A 15,873-nucleotide genomic window follows, 5' to 3' on the forward strand; every position below is an offset into this window, starting at 1 on the left:
ATTTGTAAATTTAATGTTTGTATTAAATTTTTATGAAAAATGTTATGTCAAGTTGAAAAAATAACATGTGTGGTGTGTGTTTTTTTTTTGTTATTGCTTTTGTGTTTTTACAGCAGCTGTTAAGTGTTGTGCCCCCCCCCAATTAATCAACAGATGTAAGCTTTTTGTATTGTGTGCTTACTAACAGCGCTGTTAGTGCAACGAGAGCCACTGTAAAGAGTTCACCACACCAATTGCATTCTGCGCGTTAACAGGTGAAAAGAGAAGGAGAAAATGTTAACACTGGCTGCAGTACTGAAATTCACCAACGAAAAGAAACACGAGTTTCCAATTACCAATAGAAAAAAGGTTTCTTCATTTATTTACACAAGTGAGTAAAGTAGTATATAATATAAATTTATATAAAAAAAACTTCAAAAATATATAATACAGTTCAGTAGCTGCTAGTCAATAACTAACCAAAGAATTCGATTTCGTTCAGTGTTTGTTTCTTTTCTTTTCGTTTGAGTATAAATTTAGTTAATACATGTACAGTATACAAAAGCGCTGAGTAAATTCGTTGATTTATTTACTTTTCATACTTCAAATTAGTTTGTTTAGATGTAATAATAGGTTTTATATTTTATAGCGCTCTGGGTTTATTCTGAACAAGTTCTATTTGTACGTGTGTGTGTCTGTGTGTGTTTGTATAAACAAAACATGACAAGTATATTAACTGTGTGTGTCTGTCTGTCTATCTGTCTGTGTTATACTGTTGCGTATAAAAAGTGTATTTTGTAGTTGAGCAGTTGTTTTTTTTTTTTTTTTGCTAAATGCATCAATGCTTGGCAGTGCGGACAAAAAGTATCAAACTTATGTCCAATTCACATGGAAAACGTATACATAAAGCCTAAGTAGATGTGTGTATGTGTAGTGTATGTGTATATATCTAAGATATTGTACAATCGCAGCACATGAGTGAATAATATAAACACTTGACCACCTTCTCATCGTTATCATCGTAGGGCGACGTCATAGACTTGGAATCATGTTTCTTCAGCTTTGCGCTCTCATTTAACTGATGCTTATCCTTGAGCTTTAGACCATCCAGCTGATCCGATGATGACTTTGCATGCAATGACTTCTTCGATTTTTTACGCTTGTTTTTATGCATCAGTTCATCGCAGTTGCGCTCCTCGACCATCTCATCAATCCAATTGAAATCGGTGCATACCTGATGCTGTGTAAAGCTTGTAATACTCTCAATGGAATTGATATCATCCTGGCAAGGGGTAAGCAAAGAAAACACATATTACATATATTTACATATATAGTTATAGTATAGACTGCAATACGCCACCTGATTGTTATTGTAGTTCTTGTGTCTTGTTTTTTGTGGCGAACCCTGTGGATTGTTGTGTACCTTACGATTACCGACAGGTGATGAATTTGTTGCTATCGAAGCTGTGGTGCCTGCAGAGCTATTCAACACCACAGCTGATGTGGAAAGCTCTCCGTCGCCTAAATGCGGCACCTTGGGCAAATCATGCGCACTCAATATACTATGCTGTGTATGGAGAAAAAAACAGATTATTTAAAAACTATTTCAATTATTGAAGCTATAGTTGATTTACCAAGTCGAGTATTTCTGCTTTAGTCACCACTAGTGGCGATGCCATCGCTGTGGTGGATGGTGTCGATGGCGCTAGCTCCGATAGTGGCGAGTTAAGATTTGGTGAAATCGCCGCCACTGGCGTTGGAGGCAATGTAGGCAACTCTGTGCTTAGCATAGCATCGTGATCCACCACCACAAGCTGTTGTGGTAAATTTGGTTTGTCACTTTTCACCAAAGTCGACGACATGCTGATGCAGGCCAAAGATGAACTGGCAGCAACGTTGTTGCTATCCTCCGGCGTTGGCCTGCAATGTTTTTGTTTATACAAAAGTGTTAATTGAGTGTGGCGCTTATACATAATTGGTGCTAAAATTATCGTTTTAAATTAAATAATTTGACAGTAAACACACACAGTTAGCGACAGGGGGGGCAGTAAATGAACTTGTAACGTCGTTACAATAATATTTTTCATTGAGCAAGTTATATAAGGTTTAAGATAATATTGCATTATCCATTGAATGCTAAGCACACTTTATGAACATTATTCAATTGAATAATAGTTGGAATTTATTTTTGTTTAGTAGCTCAGCCATTTTCTTTGTCTGTTTTCAACAATTTTTAATATAATAGCCACTTTTTATGATAGCCATACTATACTTATTATCGTTGCTATCAATATATATAATACTCACAGATCAAGCAGTTCGTTTTGGGTCTTGCTGCCGCCCAATGTCCATACCTCACTTTTTTTTTGAGCGCCCGAATAGGAGATATGTTTATTTGTCGAGTTGAAGTGACCTTTTGAATGAGATTTACGCCCTGGTATCCATAATATGCGTAAACCGGACGATTTGTTTTTTTTATCCATCTGTAAATCGGAATGCCCCACATTTGTTTTTTTTTTGTTTTCTGTTCAAATATTATCCAATTGCATGCCCCCAAACCCCCCGTTACAGTAACTGATAAAGGCTGGAATTTATTTATGCAATTTTTTGTTAATATGTAGTATAGTATGTGATAACTAGGGCACAAGCATTGAACAATATTTATACACAAGCTGTGTGATGAATTGTGAGCTAAGTAGGTTGACAGTTGTGGCGTTAAGGGGTTAGATTATGGCGTTAGTTCTTCAACCGCATTCTCAATTAAGTTTTTTACCTAATAAGCCCAGATTCAAGCTAAACATGTCTGTGCGCGTATGATTACATATGTATGTACATATGTATGCTGATCATTGTACATACATACATGCATATGTGTATGCGTATGAGTGTGTGAGTGCTTAGAGCATAACAACAACAAATCAAAGCTTTTCCCATAAACATCTGCTCCGACATACATTTTTGCATAATATATACAAGTGTGTGTGCGTGTGTGTGTATGTTCTTGCACTTACCTTTTGGCACTTGCTCACGTTTTGATTTTTTTATTGTTAAAAGTCAACTTTAGATATTTGCACCAATGTAAGCATGCATATGTATGCATGTACATGTACACATACATATACGTCTTGCTTTCAAATCAGATTTCTTTTTTGGCGTTTTTTGCGTATAATTTCTTATTTTTTTGTTTTGTTTTCTAAGTGGGCAATTTTTCGTAAATTAGTTAATTAGTTTAAAGGAATTTTGTGCGAGATTCTTGGATTCGTTGTTTTTGGACGGACGAAGTTCAGAAGGAATTCAGCGAAGTGCGTTTGCAGGCTTTTTTGATTGGAATTTGTAAAAAAAAAACACAAAAAAAACAGTAGTAGTTAGTGATGTTAGCAAAACATATAATTTTGAGACAAGTTCTGTCGATACTGCGATAGTCGATAGCATTTCTTATCAGAGTAGTGCAGCCAACTATCGGCAGCCAAAAGTAGCTAAATTAATAATTCCAAATTTGTCTTTAGCTAACAGTAACCAACAAAATAAGCGATATATTTTTGTATTGTCAAATTTATACTTAGGAATGTCCTAAATTTTAAACATTAAGCTTGAAGTAATTTTTTATTTCTGAAATAGCCAAATCTGTCGAAATGAATGGGGGTGGAGGCTGTTAATAAATGTTGCAAAGTCTTGTAGAGTTGTTAGCAGTTTTTACTAAAATAATTAATTTAAAATGAAATTTAAAAACATAAAACTCTTCAGGATCGCTTATATCTTCTGTAATAGGCTTTTTGCATCGATGAAAAGTATACGATATATCGATATTACAATAATTATTAGCTGATCACACAAGGGAAAATACGTGCATATGAATATGCGACTACAAGATAAAAAAAAAACAAAAAATAGAAACACAGAATTCTAAATATATAACATATTCATAAGAGCGTACAAATAATTGAGCATGTGATATATGTGGGCCCAGTCTCACTGTGGTCGTTCGTGCTGTTACCGTTAATCGCGTGTAGACCGAAGGTAAATTGTTTAAATATTATTATACTGCTTAAATGTTAGAAATAATGTTTAAAAGTGTGTAAATATGTTGAAAGTATATCATAAAACTATAAGAAAAGTAAACGCTTGTTGCACGCGCCAAGTAAATGAGAGAAGATAACAAAGAGGCAGAGAGCCCAAAATAAAAAACGGAACCCGCGGCGCGGCGCCTGCCACACATGAGAGAAAATTTATTTTTGGAGCTCTGGCGGCGACAATTTTTATTTAGACTTGGAATTTGTTGTTTTTATGTTGTTTCTACAAAACTAACATACAAAATATTTTCGCAACAAAAGATTTTGCATTTCTCTCTCTCGTGTACTTTGCATTTTGTGCATTCTTGTGCATCCGCTTCCCACTCTTTATCTTTTGTATAACGATTGGTTCTTAAATTGATAGATTAATTAAAGTAAGTCAGCTATATAAAAAAAAAAACAAACACAAGCTGCAAGAAAGTGTATAAAGTTATAAATTACAAAAAGTATAGTTAATAGGCCTAAGCTGTGTTGAGCATCTGTGCACCGAGCTAAGAAATTTCCTTAGAATCATTTTCTTATTTTTTTTTTTTTTTGCAATTTCCCATTATGTAACAATCGCGTGTATAAAAATATGTCAACGGATGTATAAAAAAAAACACATTTTCAAATGTTATTAAATTTTTTGGTTTTACTTTGCAGCTCAACTCTTAAGCAAGATGGATCCGGAAGCGTTTTTGGATGTGGCCAATCAGGTCATAAAGCTAAAAATGTTTCCGTTTTTTGATATTGCGCACAGTTTACTTGCCGCGCTGGCCGTGCGCGAGGATTTGGGCGCCAATGCTCAGGCATTCTCACGTAAACATCCCCTCGCCTGCTGGCTATCCACAATGCTGGTCATCTTCGCCGGCGGCATGGTGGCCAATGGACTGCTCGGTGAGCCAATATTGGCGCCTCTTAAGAACACTGGACAGCTGCTAGTGGGTACGGCGGTGTGGTAAGTCCTTATAAATTTATAAACTGTTGAGATGTCGAGTTTATACGATTATGTATTTCTAAGCACTCTGATATTGTTATATAGATAAAATAATACGGACGTCTTTGCAGGTACATTGTGTTTTATACACCCTTCGACATAGGCTATAAGGTGGCAAAGTTTCTGCCTGTGAAAATAGTTGCCAGCGCCATGAAGGAAATCTATCGCGCCAAGAAGGTCTACGATGGCGTTGGACATGCAGCCAAGCTATATCCCAATGCTTGGATTATCATGATCATCATAGGCACACTTAAGGGCAATGGTGCTGGGTTTACCAAGCTACTGGAGCGGCTCATACGAGGTGCCTGGACACCAACGGCCATGGAATTCATGCAGCCTTCCTTGTAAGCTGTCCCCATTGTAAACTTATATAGTTTCTTTACTGAATTCTTTTGTTATTTGCAGCTACACCAAAGCTTCACTGCTGGCCTCAATTATTTTTGTGCTGGACAAGAAGACAGACTGGATATCAGCGCCACATGCCTTGGTCTATTTCGGCATTGTCATCTTTTTGGTGTACTTTAAGTTGTCTTCCATATTGCTGGGCATACATGATCCTTTCCTGCCTTTGGAGAATCTCTGCTGTGCCATATTCTTTGGCGGCATCTGGGATAGTCTGGCCAAAATTTTGGGACGTGGTCAGGCTAAAGATGGTGATAGTAAAGATGTAAAGAAGAGTAACTAACTCCGTCAGGAGCTAGTTTTTGTAACTTAAAGACGCTGCCAACCAAATAACGAACGAACATATTTTTATGTCCCACACATTGTACAAAAAATTTGCACAAAAATCAAATTCAATGATGGGCGGGCCCATGTGGGTGTGTGCGCGCCCAGACATTGACTTGGATTGACTCCCAACTGTATTAGTGTGCCCTTTTCCTATTTTTTTTGTTGTTTTCTTTTAAGTTTTGCGAACCTTTAGTTGTATATAAATACATACACACACACAAACATACATATGTATAAAAAGGAGACAACAGAAAGTATCGAGTATCGATGCCTAAGTCAATAATTTTAAGATCATTTAACGATGAATTTACTTGCAATCGGTCTGTGAAGTGTAATTTTCTACATTTGAGCACGTGTAATGCAATTTTCAAACTTTTGTATGAGTTACTGATAAATGGGTTGCCAAAAACTAACAAATAAATAAACAAAACTGTGTGAACCGAGCTGAAAATGTAATATTTTTTGTTGTGCATGTGCGCGAGAGAAACAGCTATAGTTACCGCCTAAGCTAAATAAGAGCAAAGTCAACGAAGTCAATACAAATTGTAAATTGTGTTTATGCTATTTGCTATAAGTTATTGTTAAGTGAAACATGCAATTGTAAACTCGTATGTCAATTGTCGTGTTAAAATGCACACACACTTCTTTTGGCGGCAAGCTTCACATGAGAGAGAGACATGCAACAACAGACTGCAAAGCAACAGGATGATATCGTAAGTAATGCATTTTATATACAATTTATGCTATTATTTACTTTTAAAATTGTTTACAAAGCGTAAACTTTATATGCGTCATGCTCGTATTGAAATTTACGCTTCGTTTTCGGCTAGTTTCACTTCAAGTGCCGTTACTCTCCATTTTCACCAAGTGTTAGTAAGAAAGAGACAACACGTGTTTTTATTTTTTTTTGCAACTTGTATATGAAAATTGTAAACGGGACTTTACTGTTTGGCATTCTTTGTATATATATAATATATGAACATGAAATATTGTCTTAAAATACGCTTTCTTTGTGCTTATATTGCTAAAAAAAAATAGAATTTAAAAAAATATAGTGTATGCTATACGGTTGTATAATGCGCCTTGCAATGAACTGAAATCGAAAAAAAAAACAATTAAAAGTTAGAAAAAGTAAGACATTAGTATGTGAATAGACGTACCAATGAACTCAGAAACGGGATCGTTATCACCCTCGCCACGCATAGTGCCTGTTATTTCCTCATTCTCAACCATAGGCAAAAAAAGTTGCACAAATTCAGGTGAATACGGATGCGTTATTGTCTCAAGAACCTCCGTAACAAAATAGCGTATAAGCGATACATCAGTATCTTCAATAGCACAACATTGTTTAACATAACGCAATACGGGCACTACACAACCGCGTGTCAACAGATTAACCATACGATCTAATATCATTTTCTTCATCTCCAGCTGCACTAAAATCTCCAAGTCGTCCTGCTTCGACTCAAAAAGACGTATGAGCAGAAACAAAATTTGTTGCTGCAGCGTGGGATGCACGCCAGCGACTTCATCCAATACGGCCAAATGTGTAGGACAACTGTCCGTTGAGAGTTTAAAATAGGATGGTTCCATAACAACGTTCTCTATCCAGCGTATTACACCAACGCCCACAACAGGAAATCTGCGAGAGAGAGAAAGCATGTAACATAAATTTCACTACGAGAGGTCTCTTCGATTTACTTGATGCAATTGTAGAGTGTCTGCAGTTCGGCAATGAGCTCCGTAGAGCCCTGATCTACATTGCAAATGGCGTGCGCTCTCTCTATTGCCTGCACTGTGCTCTTCAGTTCATCCTTGTTGAGGTTGCGTTCGGTAAGCGGTCGCTTTTTCGCCGGCTGATCAATGACGGCTGCTGCATACGCCAACAGAAAGATATACTTGGGCTTGTGCTCCGGATTGATTTTCACTCCGGAACGAAAGAGCGCATCCACCAGTAGCTCCAGAAATTGCGGATTACGTATGAGGTCAATTGGTGGCGGATCCGCACCGGAATAATTGCGAAAGAGTACTGTGATGTCCGCCGGATTCAAAGTATTGCGTGTAAGCATTGAGGTAAGTGCTTGACAAGCCTGAGGATACACAGCAGAACCGTTCAAGGCCATGGTTATAGGTGTAACATTCTGATTGCTAGAATGGAGTTTTAGTTTTTGTTACTTTTTTGTGATTCTAAAACTCTATTAATGCATCCTTTTTACTTACTTTTGTAGCGCATATTTTATAATTTCCTGTGACAAACGCTTCATATTGAAGCCGCCCTTCTGCTCTTGACTTAACACCTGGATAAGTACCTGAGAGTAGACATAGGTATGCTGACCATGGCATACCATGCGTGCACATTCCTGTATAGCACTATGCACGTCATCTGGATTGTTGAGAAATTTCACAATCGATGTCTTGAGAACACGAGAGAAGACTTCAATTTGCTGCGCCGCCGTAGATATTGAGGTAATTTCACTTTGGAAGCCCGCATCCGATATTAGTTTTATTGTAAAATTTAACATTAAACAATCGGGATATTCTTCAGCCAAACGATAGATGAGTGAACGCCATGTATAGTGGTCAATCATCTCAGTTAGCCAGTCTGGCGTTTCACCCTCCTCGGTGAATATAGTGTCCGCCTTTTTGGGGTCAAATGACTTGAGTATCATTTCCTTTAAATGATTCTCCACCATAGCCTGCACTTCGGTCACCTTTACGCCGGCTAAGATGAGCCATTCGGCAAGGAGATTGGCCATTTGCGCTACGGCTTTGTAGTTCTCCGATAGCATCGAAATAACCTCCTCCGGTGAGCCACCGGACTGAAAGTATCTTTTCAGCTGGGTAAAAATTCCCGGCTCCATAATATAATCCGGGGTTAAGAATTTCTCCAAACATTCTTGTATCGTCTTTTGAGGATTATCTTCCTGCTGCACTTCCTGTGTTAAAAATGTTTTGCTTAAATATTGTTGTGTGTTTGCAACATAAACATAAATCTTACCGTAGCGTCAGTAGCGTTTTGCTGTTTTGTACGGCCCTGCCAGCCAGAATCTTCGTATTCGACTTCCATTGCTTTTGTTATTACAATTAATAATGCACATTCACGGAATAAGCGTGTTCCTTTTCACTTAAAATTAATATATTTTATTTAGCTTATGTATGTATGTAAAATAGATTTTTATTTTAGCGCTAATCGATACAGTGCATTTTGCACGCGATGTTTTTTCTATAAATCGATAGTTCAACAAACAGATTTAATTAATATTTTATTAGGTTATGTAAATTGCAGCTAAAAATGTATCAATTTTTAACATGCTTTTTATTTTAACATTTTTATTTTATTGTATACATTACATGATTTTATTTTTTTTCAATAATAAAAAAAAGCTATCGATAGTAGCAGCGCTGCCACCTGGGCCATGCTTATTCCATTTGTCAGTGTTGAAAAATCATCGGTAGCTTACAAATATATTTTTTATTAATATTAAACTCATAAATTAAAAATTATTCAAAATGATTTTCCCAACCCTTGAACAATTTGTTTTATAAAATGTTATTAATTATTAAATTAATTTTATTATTCTTATATTAAAAATACAACAAATTATGCTACTATACTTATAAGCAAACTTACGTTGGAATATCAAAAACAAAACTGTACATGTATCGATATAATCAACGAACGAAATTTAAACGGGTGTGTAATTTTCCTAAGCTTTAGATTTTTTTGAAGCTTGCCTAACATCATTTTCTTTGTTCTGTTTTACAGGAACCTCGAGGAACATGTCATTAACAGCTTTGAGGAGAAAATCAGGCAATAGACAGGACACTGTACAAATAACAATGTATAACCAAATGGGTGGCGAGCTGAGAAACTTATTGAAAACATGATAGAGGCTATTGCTGCTAAACAAATTGTACAGGTAAGTGCTAAGCATAAAGGCGACAATGGAAAATATTATAAAAGCAATGTTCAGATAACTCATATAATGCGACACTAACAACAGCTTCAAATTGCCCACAATAACGAGAACTGTTATGAGCATAGTACCAAAAGTAGAAAAATCAGCTGGTTGGCCATGATCAAAGATGATGTTGTTGTCATAAAGCAATGCATATGCAAAGTAAAAGATGATGAAGGTCTGCAGGGCGCCAATGAATATCCATAGGCTGAAGGTACGCCAGGAGCTGAGTTTGTTGTGTGCAATCCTTTGATATAAATAGGGTTGACTGCAAAGAGGTAAGATTATTATTATACTGATTTTTGCATTGAATATAACAACACTATCTTTTATAGAAATAAGAAACGCTTACCTGAGCAACCTGTCTTCGCTATAATGTTTCTCAGACATGGCCAGATATGTGAAGCTAAAGGATATATAAATAATATCAAAAAGCCACAGGAATAGCTCGTTATAAACTGAAGTAGCCGAATAGAGATCATACAGCTGAAACAACGCCATGCAGCCGGTTATAATAATATTCTTATAACAATAGAACAGCACAAGGAACGCCAAGCGCTCCGAATTGTAATGTCCGTGGACTAGCAACAAACGCCGCAACATGCCAAAGTTGGCAATGGCATAGTCTGCACTACGCGCCGCCTGTTTGCCCTCTCTGCCCATTATGCCGATGCCAATGTGCGCCTCTTGTATCATGGACACGTCATTGGCACCATCACCTATTGCCGCGGTAATATGCTTGCCACGCTTCTTGATCAGCATAACAATCTCACTCTTTTGCAGCGGACTCAAACGACAGCAGAGGACCGCCTTGCATTGCAGCGCCAAGTCAGCAAATTGCTCTGGCGTATGTAGCAACAATGCGCTTATGCTTTGTCCGTCTATGACCAAGGCGGTGGGTTTGTTTGCCTGAGCTAGACCTAGCTCCAATTGCTGCAGGCGCTGCGTCAAAGCTTCCTGCTCGCTTAGGCCAAGCAGAAAGTGCACCTCAGCTGTGGGTGGTATATGCTTGCAGGACATGCCTATATTGAGTGCCGTCTCGACTTTGTCGCCTGTTAGCACCCAGATTTTTAAGCCTGCCAGCTGCAGCGAGATCAACGTTTGATCCACATCGTCTTGTAGCGCATCCTCCAACGCTGTAGCGCCCAATAGCTGCAGATCTAATTGGGAATAACGTTGAGGTAAGTGCACCAAAATTTATTTTGTTATTTTAAGAAAGAGCTTCTTATAAGATGCAGATTAGTTTGTATTATGTTCTCTTACCAACTTCAATGCGTTCATAGCACTCTGCTAACAGTTCCTTGCGATTGCTTAGCTCAGTATTGGCAGCTCGACATGCCTCAGCGAATGCCATAAACTCTGCCTCTGTTAGGATTCTTCTGGCCACAGCCAAAGTGCGTAGACCTTGCTGGGCATATTGCGTTATTTGCGCATCAGTTTCTGTAATTAAACCCTGAGGCAAGCAGCGTGGCAAAATGGATGTCTCTGCTCCCTTGCTATACAACCAGATAATACCTTGAGCATCTCTAACTATTACACTCATGCGCTTACGCTCCGAACTAAACTCGAGCACTTGCAGACGCTCATATTGCAGCTTATCCAGCTTTTGCTCGCTGCCTTCAGCGAACAAGAGCTGTATGTTGCCATTGTCGTTGCCTTGATAGATTAATCCCAGCTTGGCACAGCCCTCCAGCAAAGCCTTTTCATCTGGACTGGATGCTTGATAGCGTTCAACTATATTTTTGGTTATTAGATTTTCAAGCTCTGCTGAAGTAACGTCAGCAGTATCTGAAGTATCTTCTAACACATCCACAGTATGACAAAGCGCTAGGGCCTCAAAGAAATTGAAGCTATCAGACTGAAAAGAAGTTTTGAGTGGCAGAATATTGTGTAATATTTGTTGTGCTTACATGCTTAGAGCCTAGCTCGTAGCTCTTATCCTGACTAGGACTATATAGTAGCGTATGCTGTAGCAGATAGTTATGTCCAGCGATAAAGCATTGCAGAAAGTTCATTTGGTTTTTGGTTAGCGTGCCCGTTTTATCGGAGAAAAGTATATTGATCTGACCCAGATCCTCATTTAAATTGGAGGCATTTACACTACATGGCTGATCCGTAGCCGCATCATAAAGATTCAGATCAGATTTCATAAAGAGAGCGCCAAACACGCGATAAAGCTCAATGTTCATATACATAGAGATTGGTATCATGTAATTGAACAGTATAAGAAATGATAGAAAGTCCTCTATTATGTGCAGTATGCTATTATAATCCACAGGCGGACCCAAATAGTAAGCTGTGGGATAAACATGAGCGGCCTTTTGGCTGCGCCACAATATTGACTTATAAACTTTGTTGCTATTGTGCACGCCTTTGTCGAACTCACCGTGATATAAGATAGAGTATAAGCACTACCAGCACCATGCCCAGTATAAGAGCTATAATAAATTTGTTGATATACTGTTCACTCGAGGCAGACTTGTTGCCCGTATATCGACTGTTGAGCTGCAGTTTGGTTTGCATGCCCGTGTAAATGGCACAACCCACCACACGCTCCTGGCCCCTAAGACGCACACCACGCAGCAGCAGATTGTCGATGGTCAAAGGAATGGTTTGTGTACCCGCTGACAGCTCTATGCGTCCATTGAAGCTATACAAATCGGGTGTAGCGGGCTCGCAGACAATTGTGCCCATATGCACGGCATTATAATCATAATTTGTAGGCACATGTATAGTTTTCAAATTCGTTTCACCATCCAAATTGGCAGTGTTGACAAAACAGAGTTGTTCCTTAGACGTGGAGTGCAGTAGAACAAGATCACAGGGCACATCGCTGGCGCTGCTGACTAGAACTAGATCACCAGGCACTATGAACTGCGAATCTATTGAAATTTGCTTGCCCTGACGCATGAGAGTTACTAAAAATAAGAGGGAGAGAGAGTGTGTGGATATATATCAAATATTTCCGCTATATCAACTCACCTCTTGTACTATTCACAATACGATCACTTTTGGCACGTGCATAATCCTCCAGACCCTCCTTTAGAGCAGTTACAATCATAACAAAGAGCAGCGGCAGCAGCGACACCATGGGCGACATTGTATCATCTATATAATGTAAACTTTATAATATCTATGCATAGTACAAAGTAAAACTAAACATACTAACGAAAAAGGAAACGATAGTGACAAGCAGAAAGTAAAAGTAGACAGCACGTCGAAATTGTTCATAAAAGTTCAAAGGTATAAAAGTTAACCAATTGTATTTGGTTGTCTTGACGCGATTTAGTTTTCGTTGCTTTTGTTGCGGCACATGTCCTATATTAATACTAAGTGGCTTGTCCTGCTTTTGCTTGGCCATGTTTGTCAGTTTTTGTACTAAGAAAATATTATTGAAAAATTATTTAGTGCTAACAACAATTATCTTAGCATGTTCGACGTTCACTGTACACAACTCAAGTGCCTCAAAAAATTGTTTATACGTTCGTTATAAGATTAGAAGCTAATCGGCCTTAAAATAATAATATGTATACTATATAAAAAGTTTTGAAAGGATACAGCATTTACATTGGCCAACAAATGCTTTAAAGTTTTGTTTTATAGCTTACGCTATTAGTTTATATTAGTATTTGGTATAAAATATATATTTTTAAATTGCTTTATTTATGTTAATGTGTAGCAAAGTTTGAATGATCAGTGTAGATTAGCTTTTCGATTAGATAGGCAGCCATAATTTAAGTTTAGTGCCGCAGTAGCTGGTCTTCCCAATATTTACGACTTTTGAGCTTTTTAACTCTTATGTTGGCCTTGCTAAGCAAACTAATTTTTAATTGATCTCAAATCAATATAAATTGTTTTCTATTGTACGCTGTTCAATTTGAGCAGCTCTTAATTCCGTTGGATATTTTTTATATTTTATTAACATTCAGTTGCTTACTCTATTATAATTAATTATATTAATACTCGCATTTACATTTTAGCAACAAGCCCTTTTTTGCAAGAATTTCTGATTGTGCATTGTATTTAGTTTGGCTTGGTTCTAATCTAACAAACATAAAAATAATGCCATCAATTCTGTGAACCCTTCAACTATGTTTAGATAGGGGAATGCCCCTGGATAGTTCAAGCTAAATATCTGATGCCAACGTATACACTTGATAAAGATAGATAAAATATGAGATTGTTATGTTGAACAATTATTATTTATTTATTTAGTCACCTTACACACACTTAACATTACAACATGGTGATGTCACTTGCTGGTTTGTGTGCTCGCTTAAACTCCCCACGCCGGATGTGCAACTTGGCTTAAGCGCAAAGCTAAGGCTGCCAATTAAGCTTAGCATAAGTCCAAGTTTAACTCTCTTTCATTCTTTCTCTGTCTACTGTTTGTTTGTATGCATGTATGTGTGTATGTGCATGATTCAATGCTTCAGATAAGATATTGTTATCGGCTTTATCTTTGTGTTTTTGTTCCACGAAATGAAATTGTGACAGTTGCGTGCGCTCTTTAAGAGCACAAAGGTAGGAATTAAAATTGCCCAAAGAGTTAAACAAGTGGGGCTTATCTATGTCTATACAGTTAGACATATGTACATATATATTTCTCATACACTCTCTTGAATTGAATTTCGTTATCAAGATATTACAAATTTGTTTTCTGCTTTTTTTATGCAGCTATTTATTTATTTGCACACATTAATTTACAAATATTTATGTATGCCTGAAATCTGCTTAACAAACATGCATGTATGTATGTATGTCTATACACATACATGCACACATATGTATATCATTGTGAGCTATTAGCGCTATCAACAATTCTTCGACAGTTTGCCGATAGATCAGTTTGCGCGTGGAAGGTATTTCCTTCAGCAATTCCTATACTCCGTTAATATAAATATATATATTGTATATATATATATATTGAAATACATCTATATGTTTGGGTTATTCTGAACAATTTCAAACACAACATGGTAAATATATAAATATTTGAAAAAATTACTGAAAGCTGTGCAACTTCCTTTTCAACTTAAGTGTTGTATTTAAATTATTATTTTTAAATTGCTGTCGGCTGACAATTAAACACAAACAATAGTGTGGGTGTGACTATTATTCAAGTGTTTGAGCGCAGCAGAGCATCCTGTATCCTTAACGCTGCTTTAGTTAAGCTCAGCTTAGGTTTCGCTTGTAATTTGTTTAGAAGAAACTCTTCAGCAACAACTAAACTTATGGAACATTGATTTACAACAATATGCGTTGAATTCAACAAATTTATTAATGCACAAGAATAAAAACTTCTTTAAGCAGCATTTTGAGTTTCAAGTGTCCTAGTGTATTTCGAATTAACAACAAATTGTTAAAGGCAAAGGCTGAAGCGCAGCTCAATAATTGACAGTTTATAATTTCAATTGAAAACAATAGTTATATTCAAGCTGTTATTTACTTAAATAGCACATGTATATGTTTGTTAGTATGTGTGTTAAAAAACACCTCTAATCATAATTTTTTGCGCATGATTCATAGCATGTCAACATTAATCATTAGTTAATGCCAAATGCTTCAAAGGTTAAAAGTATTTTGTTCTGCGAATTTGCTGGGCGCGCTACACTGAGAATTTTATTGCAGCTTAGTTAGAAGCTGAGTAATATACAAATTAAAGTTAAACTTAAAGTTAGCCAGCTAATAATAATGATAAATGTAAACAACAAATGAAATTTGTAAACTTGCGCCTGCCCCATAGAGTATGCAATGATTACATGCAGAAAATCGGATGAAAATGGCCATAAAAAGCGTCAGTAAGTGACAAGCAGTTCTAATTATATAGTAGACGCAGATATCGGGCAATATTATGTTTAAATTTATGATGCGCGTTGTGAAATTATTCTGTTTAAGGTAGGCTAATGGCTGGGACAGGTGTACCCCAATGTCGATAAACTAATAAACTACAGTACACAGCTTTATCTGCATTTATGGAGTCAGAGTGCAACCAAAGAGAGCGAGAGCGAGAGAGAGTAAGAGCGTAAGATACGCGTGTTAAGTCACTGAGTATTTGTATGTGAGCATAGTAACATAGTTAATCTTATCTAAGTCTGTGTATGAGCTGATAGCCTTGCTCACGGCGCCCTCCTCTCTTATCCGCTCTCTTGGCTAAAGA

General features: G+C 37.1%; 4 protein-coding genes across 6 annotated transcripts; 1 reads left to right on the top strand and 3 right to left on the bottom strand.

Annotated features, from left to right (window-relative positions):
* Positions 1-772: 772 nt before the first annotated feature.
* On the bottom strand, positions 773-3,354 carry LOC108605567. 2 transcript variants are annotated; one of them, XM_017995334.1, is made up of 5 exons: positions 2,991-3,354; positions 2,287-2,462; positions 1,614-1,899; positions 1,340-1,546; positions 773-1,261 (listed from the first exon to the last, which is right to left on the bottom strand). In XM_017995334.1, the coding sequence occupies exons 2-5, from the start codon at positions 2,460-2,462 to the stop codon at positions 929-931; spliced, it is 1,002 nt and encodes a 333-aa protein (XP_017850823.1). In that variant the 5' UTR covers positions 2,991-3,354; the 3' UTR covers positions 773-928. The 2 variants fall into 2 exon arrangements, with proteins under 2 accessions (XP_017850823.1, XP_017850824.1); XM_017995335.1 differs by lacking the exon at positions 2,287-2,462 and having other exon boundaries at positions 2,991-3,352.
* Positions 3,355-3,900: 546 nt separating this feature from the next.
* On the top strand, positions 3,901-6,210 carry LOC108606556 (trimeric intracellular cation channel type 1B.1). 2 transcript variants are annotated; one of them, XM_017996757.1, is made up of 4 exons: positions 3,901-3,996; positions 4,692-4,986; positions 5,097-5,369; positions 5,431-6,210. In XM_017996757.1, the coding sequence occupies exons 2-4, from the start codon at positions 4,709-4,711 to the stop codon at positions 5,708-5,710; spliced, it is 831 nt and encodes a 276-aa protein (XP_017852246.1). In that variant the 5' UTR covers positions 3,901-3,996; positions 4,692-4,708; the 3' UTR covers positions 5,711-6,210. The 2 variants fall into 2 exon arrangements, with proteins under 2 accessions (XP_017852246.1, XP_017852247.1); XM_017996758.1 differs by lacking the exon at positions 3,901-3,996 and adding an exon at positions 4,336-4,423.
* A 314-nt stretch (positions 6,211-6,524) lies between these two features.
* On the bottom strand, positions 6,525-8,872 carry LOC108606555 (negative elongation factor D). The gene is made up of 5 exons (XM_017996756.1): positions 8,753-8,872; positions 7,975-8,690; positions 7,456-7,902; positions 6,915-7,396; positions 6,525-6,847 (listed from the first exon to the last, which is right to left on the bottom strand). The coding sequence occupies exons 1-5, from the start codon at positions 8,819-8,821 to the stop codon at positions 6,816-6,818; spliced, it is 1,746 nt and encodes a 581-aa protein (XP_017852245.1). The 5' UTR covers positions 8,822-8,872; the 3' UTR covers positions 6,525-6,815.
* Positions 8,873-9,461: 589 nt separating this feature from the next.
* On the bottom strand, positions 9,462-13,074 carry LOC108605004 (probable phospholipid-transporting ATPase IF). The gene is made up of 7 exons (XM_017994571.1): positions 12,879-13,074; positions 12,696-12,821; positions 12,100-12,631; positions 11,624-12,038; positions 10,977-11,571; positions 10,066-10,873; positions 9,462-9,981 (listed from the first exon to the last, which is right to left on the bottom strand). The coding sequence occupies exons 1-7, from the start codon at positions 13,072-13,074 to the stop codon at positions 9,462-9,464; spliced, it is 3,192 nt and encodes a 1,063-aa protein (XP_017850060.1).
* Between the last annotated feature and the right edge of the window lie 2,799 nt (positions 13,075-15,873).

Source organism: Drosophila busckii, chromosome X, assembly GCF_011750605.1.
Source record: "Drosophila busckii strain San Diego stock center, stock number 13000-0081.31 chromosome X, ASM1175060v1, whole genome shotgun sequence".
NCBI classification, from domain to species: Eukaryota; Metazoa; Arthropoda; class Insecta; order Diptera; family Drosophilidae; genus Drosophila; species Drosophila busckii.

Excerpts from the sequence above, each read along its gene's own strand:
- LOC108605567 (XM_017995334.1), bottom strand. The coding sequence starts at position 2,462 with ATGGATAAAAAAAACAAATCGTCCGGTTTACGCATATTATGGATACCA. Across the intron at positions 1,900-2,286 it reads CAAAACGAACTGCTTGATCT|GCCAACGCCGGAGGATAGCA; the intron begins GTGAGTATTATA and ends AAAACATTGCAG. Across the intron at positions 1,262-1,339 it reads AGAACTACAATAACAATCAG|GATGATATCAATTCCATTGA; the intron begins GTGGCGTATTGC and ends ACCCCTTGCCAG.
- LOC108606556 (XM_017996757.1), top strand. The coding sequence starts at position 4,709 with ATGGATCCGGAAGCGTTTTTGGATGTGGCCAATCAGGTCATAAAGCTA. Across the intron at positions 4,987-5,096 it reads CTAGTGGGTACGGCGGTGTG|GTACATTGTGTTTTATACAC; the intron begins GTAAGTCCTTAT and ends ACGTCTTTGCAG. Across the intron at positions 5,370-5,430 it reads GAATTCATGCAGCCTTCCTT|CTACACCAAAGCTTCACTGC; the intron begins GTAAGCTGTCCC and ends TGTTATTTGCAG.
- LOC108606555 (XM_017996756.1), bottom strand. The coding sequence starts at position 8,821 with ATGGAAGTCGAATACGAAGATTCTGGCTGGCAGGGCCGTACAAAACAG. Across the intron at positions 8,691-8,752 it reads AAAACGCTACTGACGCTACG|GAAGTGCAGCAGGAAGATAA; the intron begins GTAAGATTTATG and ends TTTTTAACACAG. Across the intron at positions 7,903-7,974 it reads ATAAAATATGCGCTACAAAA|CAATCAGAATGTTACACCTA; the intron begins GTAAGTAAAAAG and ends ACTCCATTCTAG.
- LOC108605004 (XM_017994571.1), bottom strand. The coding sequence starts at position 13,074 with ATGGCCAAGCAAAAGCAGGACAAGCCACTTAGTATTAATATAGGACAT. Across the intron at positions 12,039-12,099 it reads ATACTCTATCTTATATCACG|CCAAAAGGCCGCTCATGTTT; the intron begins GTGAGTTCGACA and ends ATTGTGGCGCAG. Across the intron at positions 11,572-11,623 it reads ACGAGCTAGGCTCTAAGCAT|TCTGATAGCTTCAATTTCTT; the intron begins GTAAGCACAACA and ends ACTTCTTTTCAG.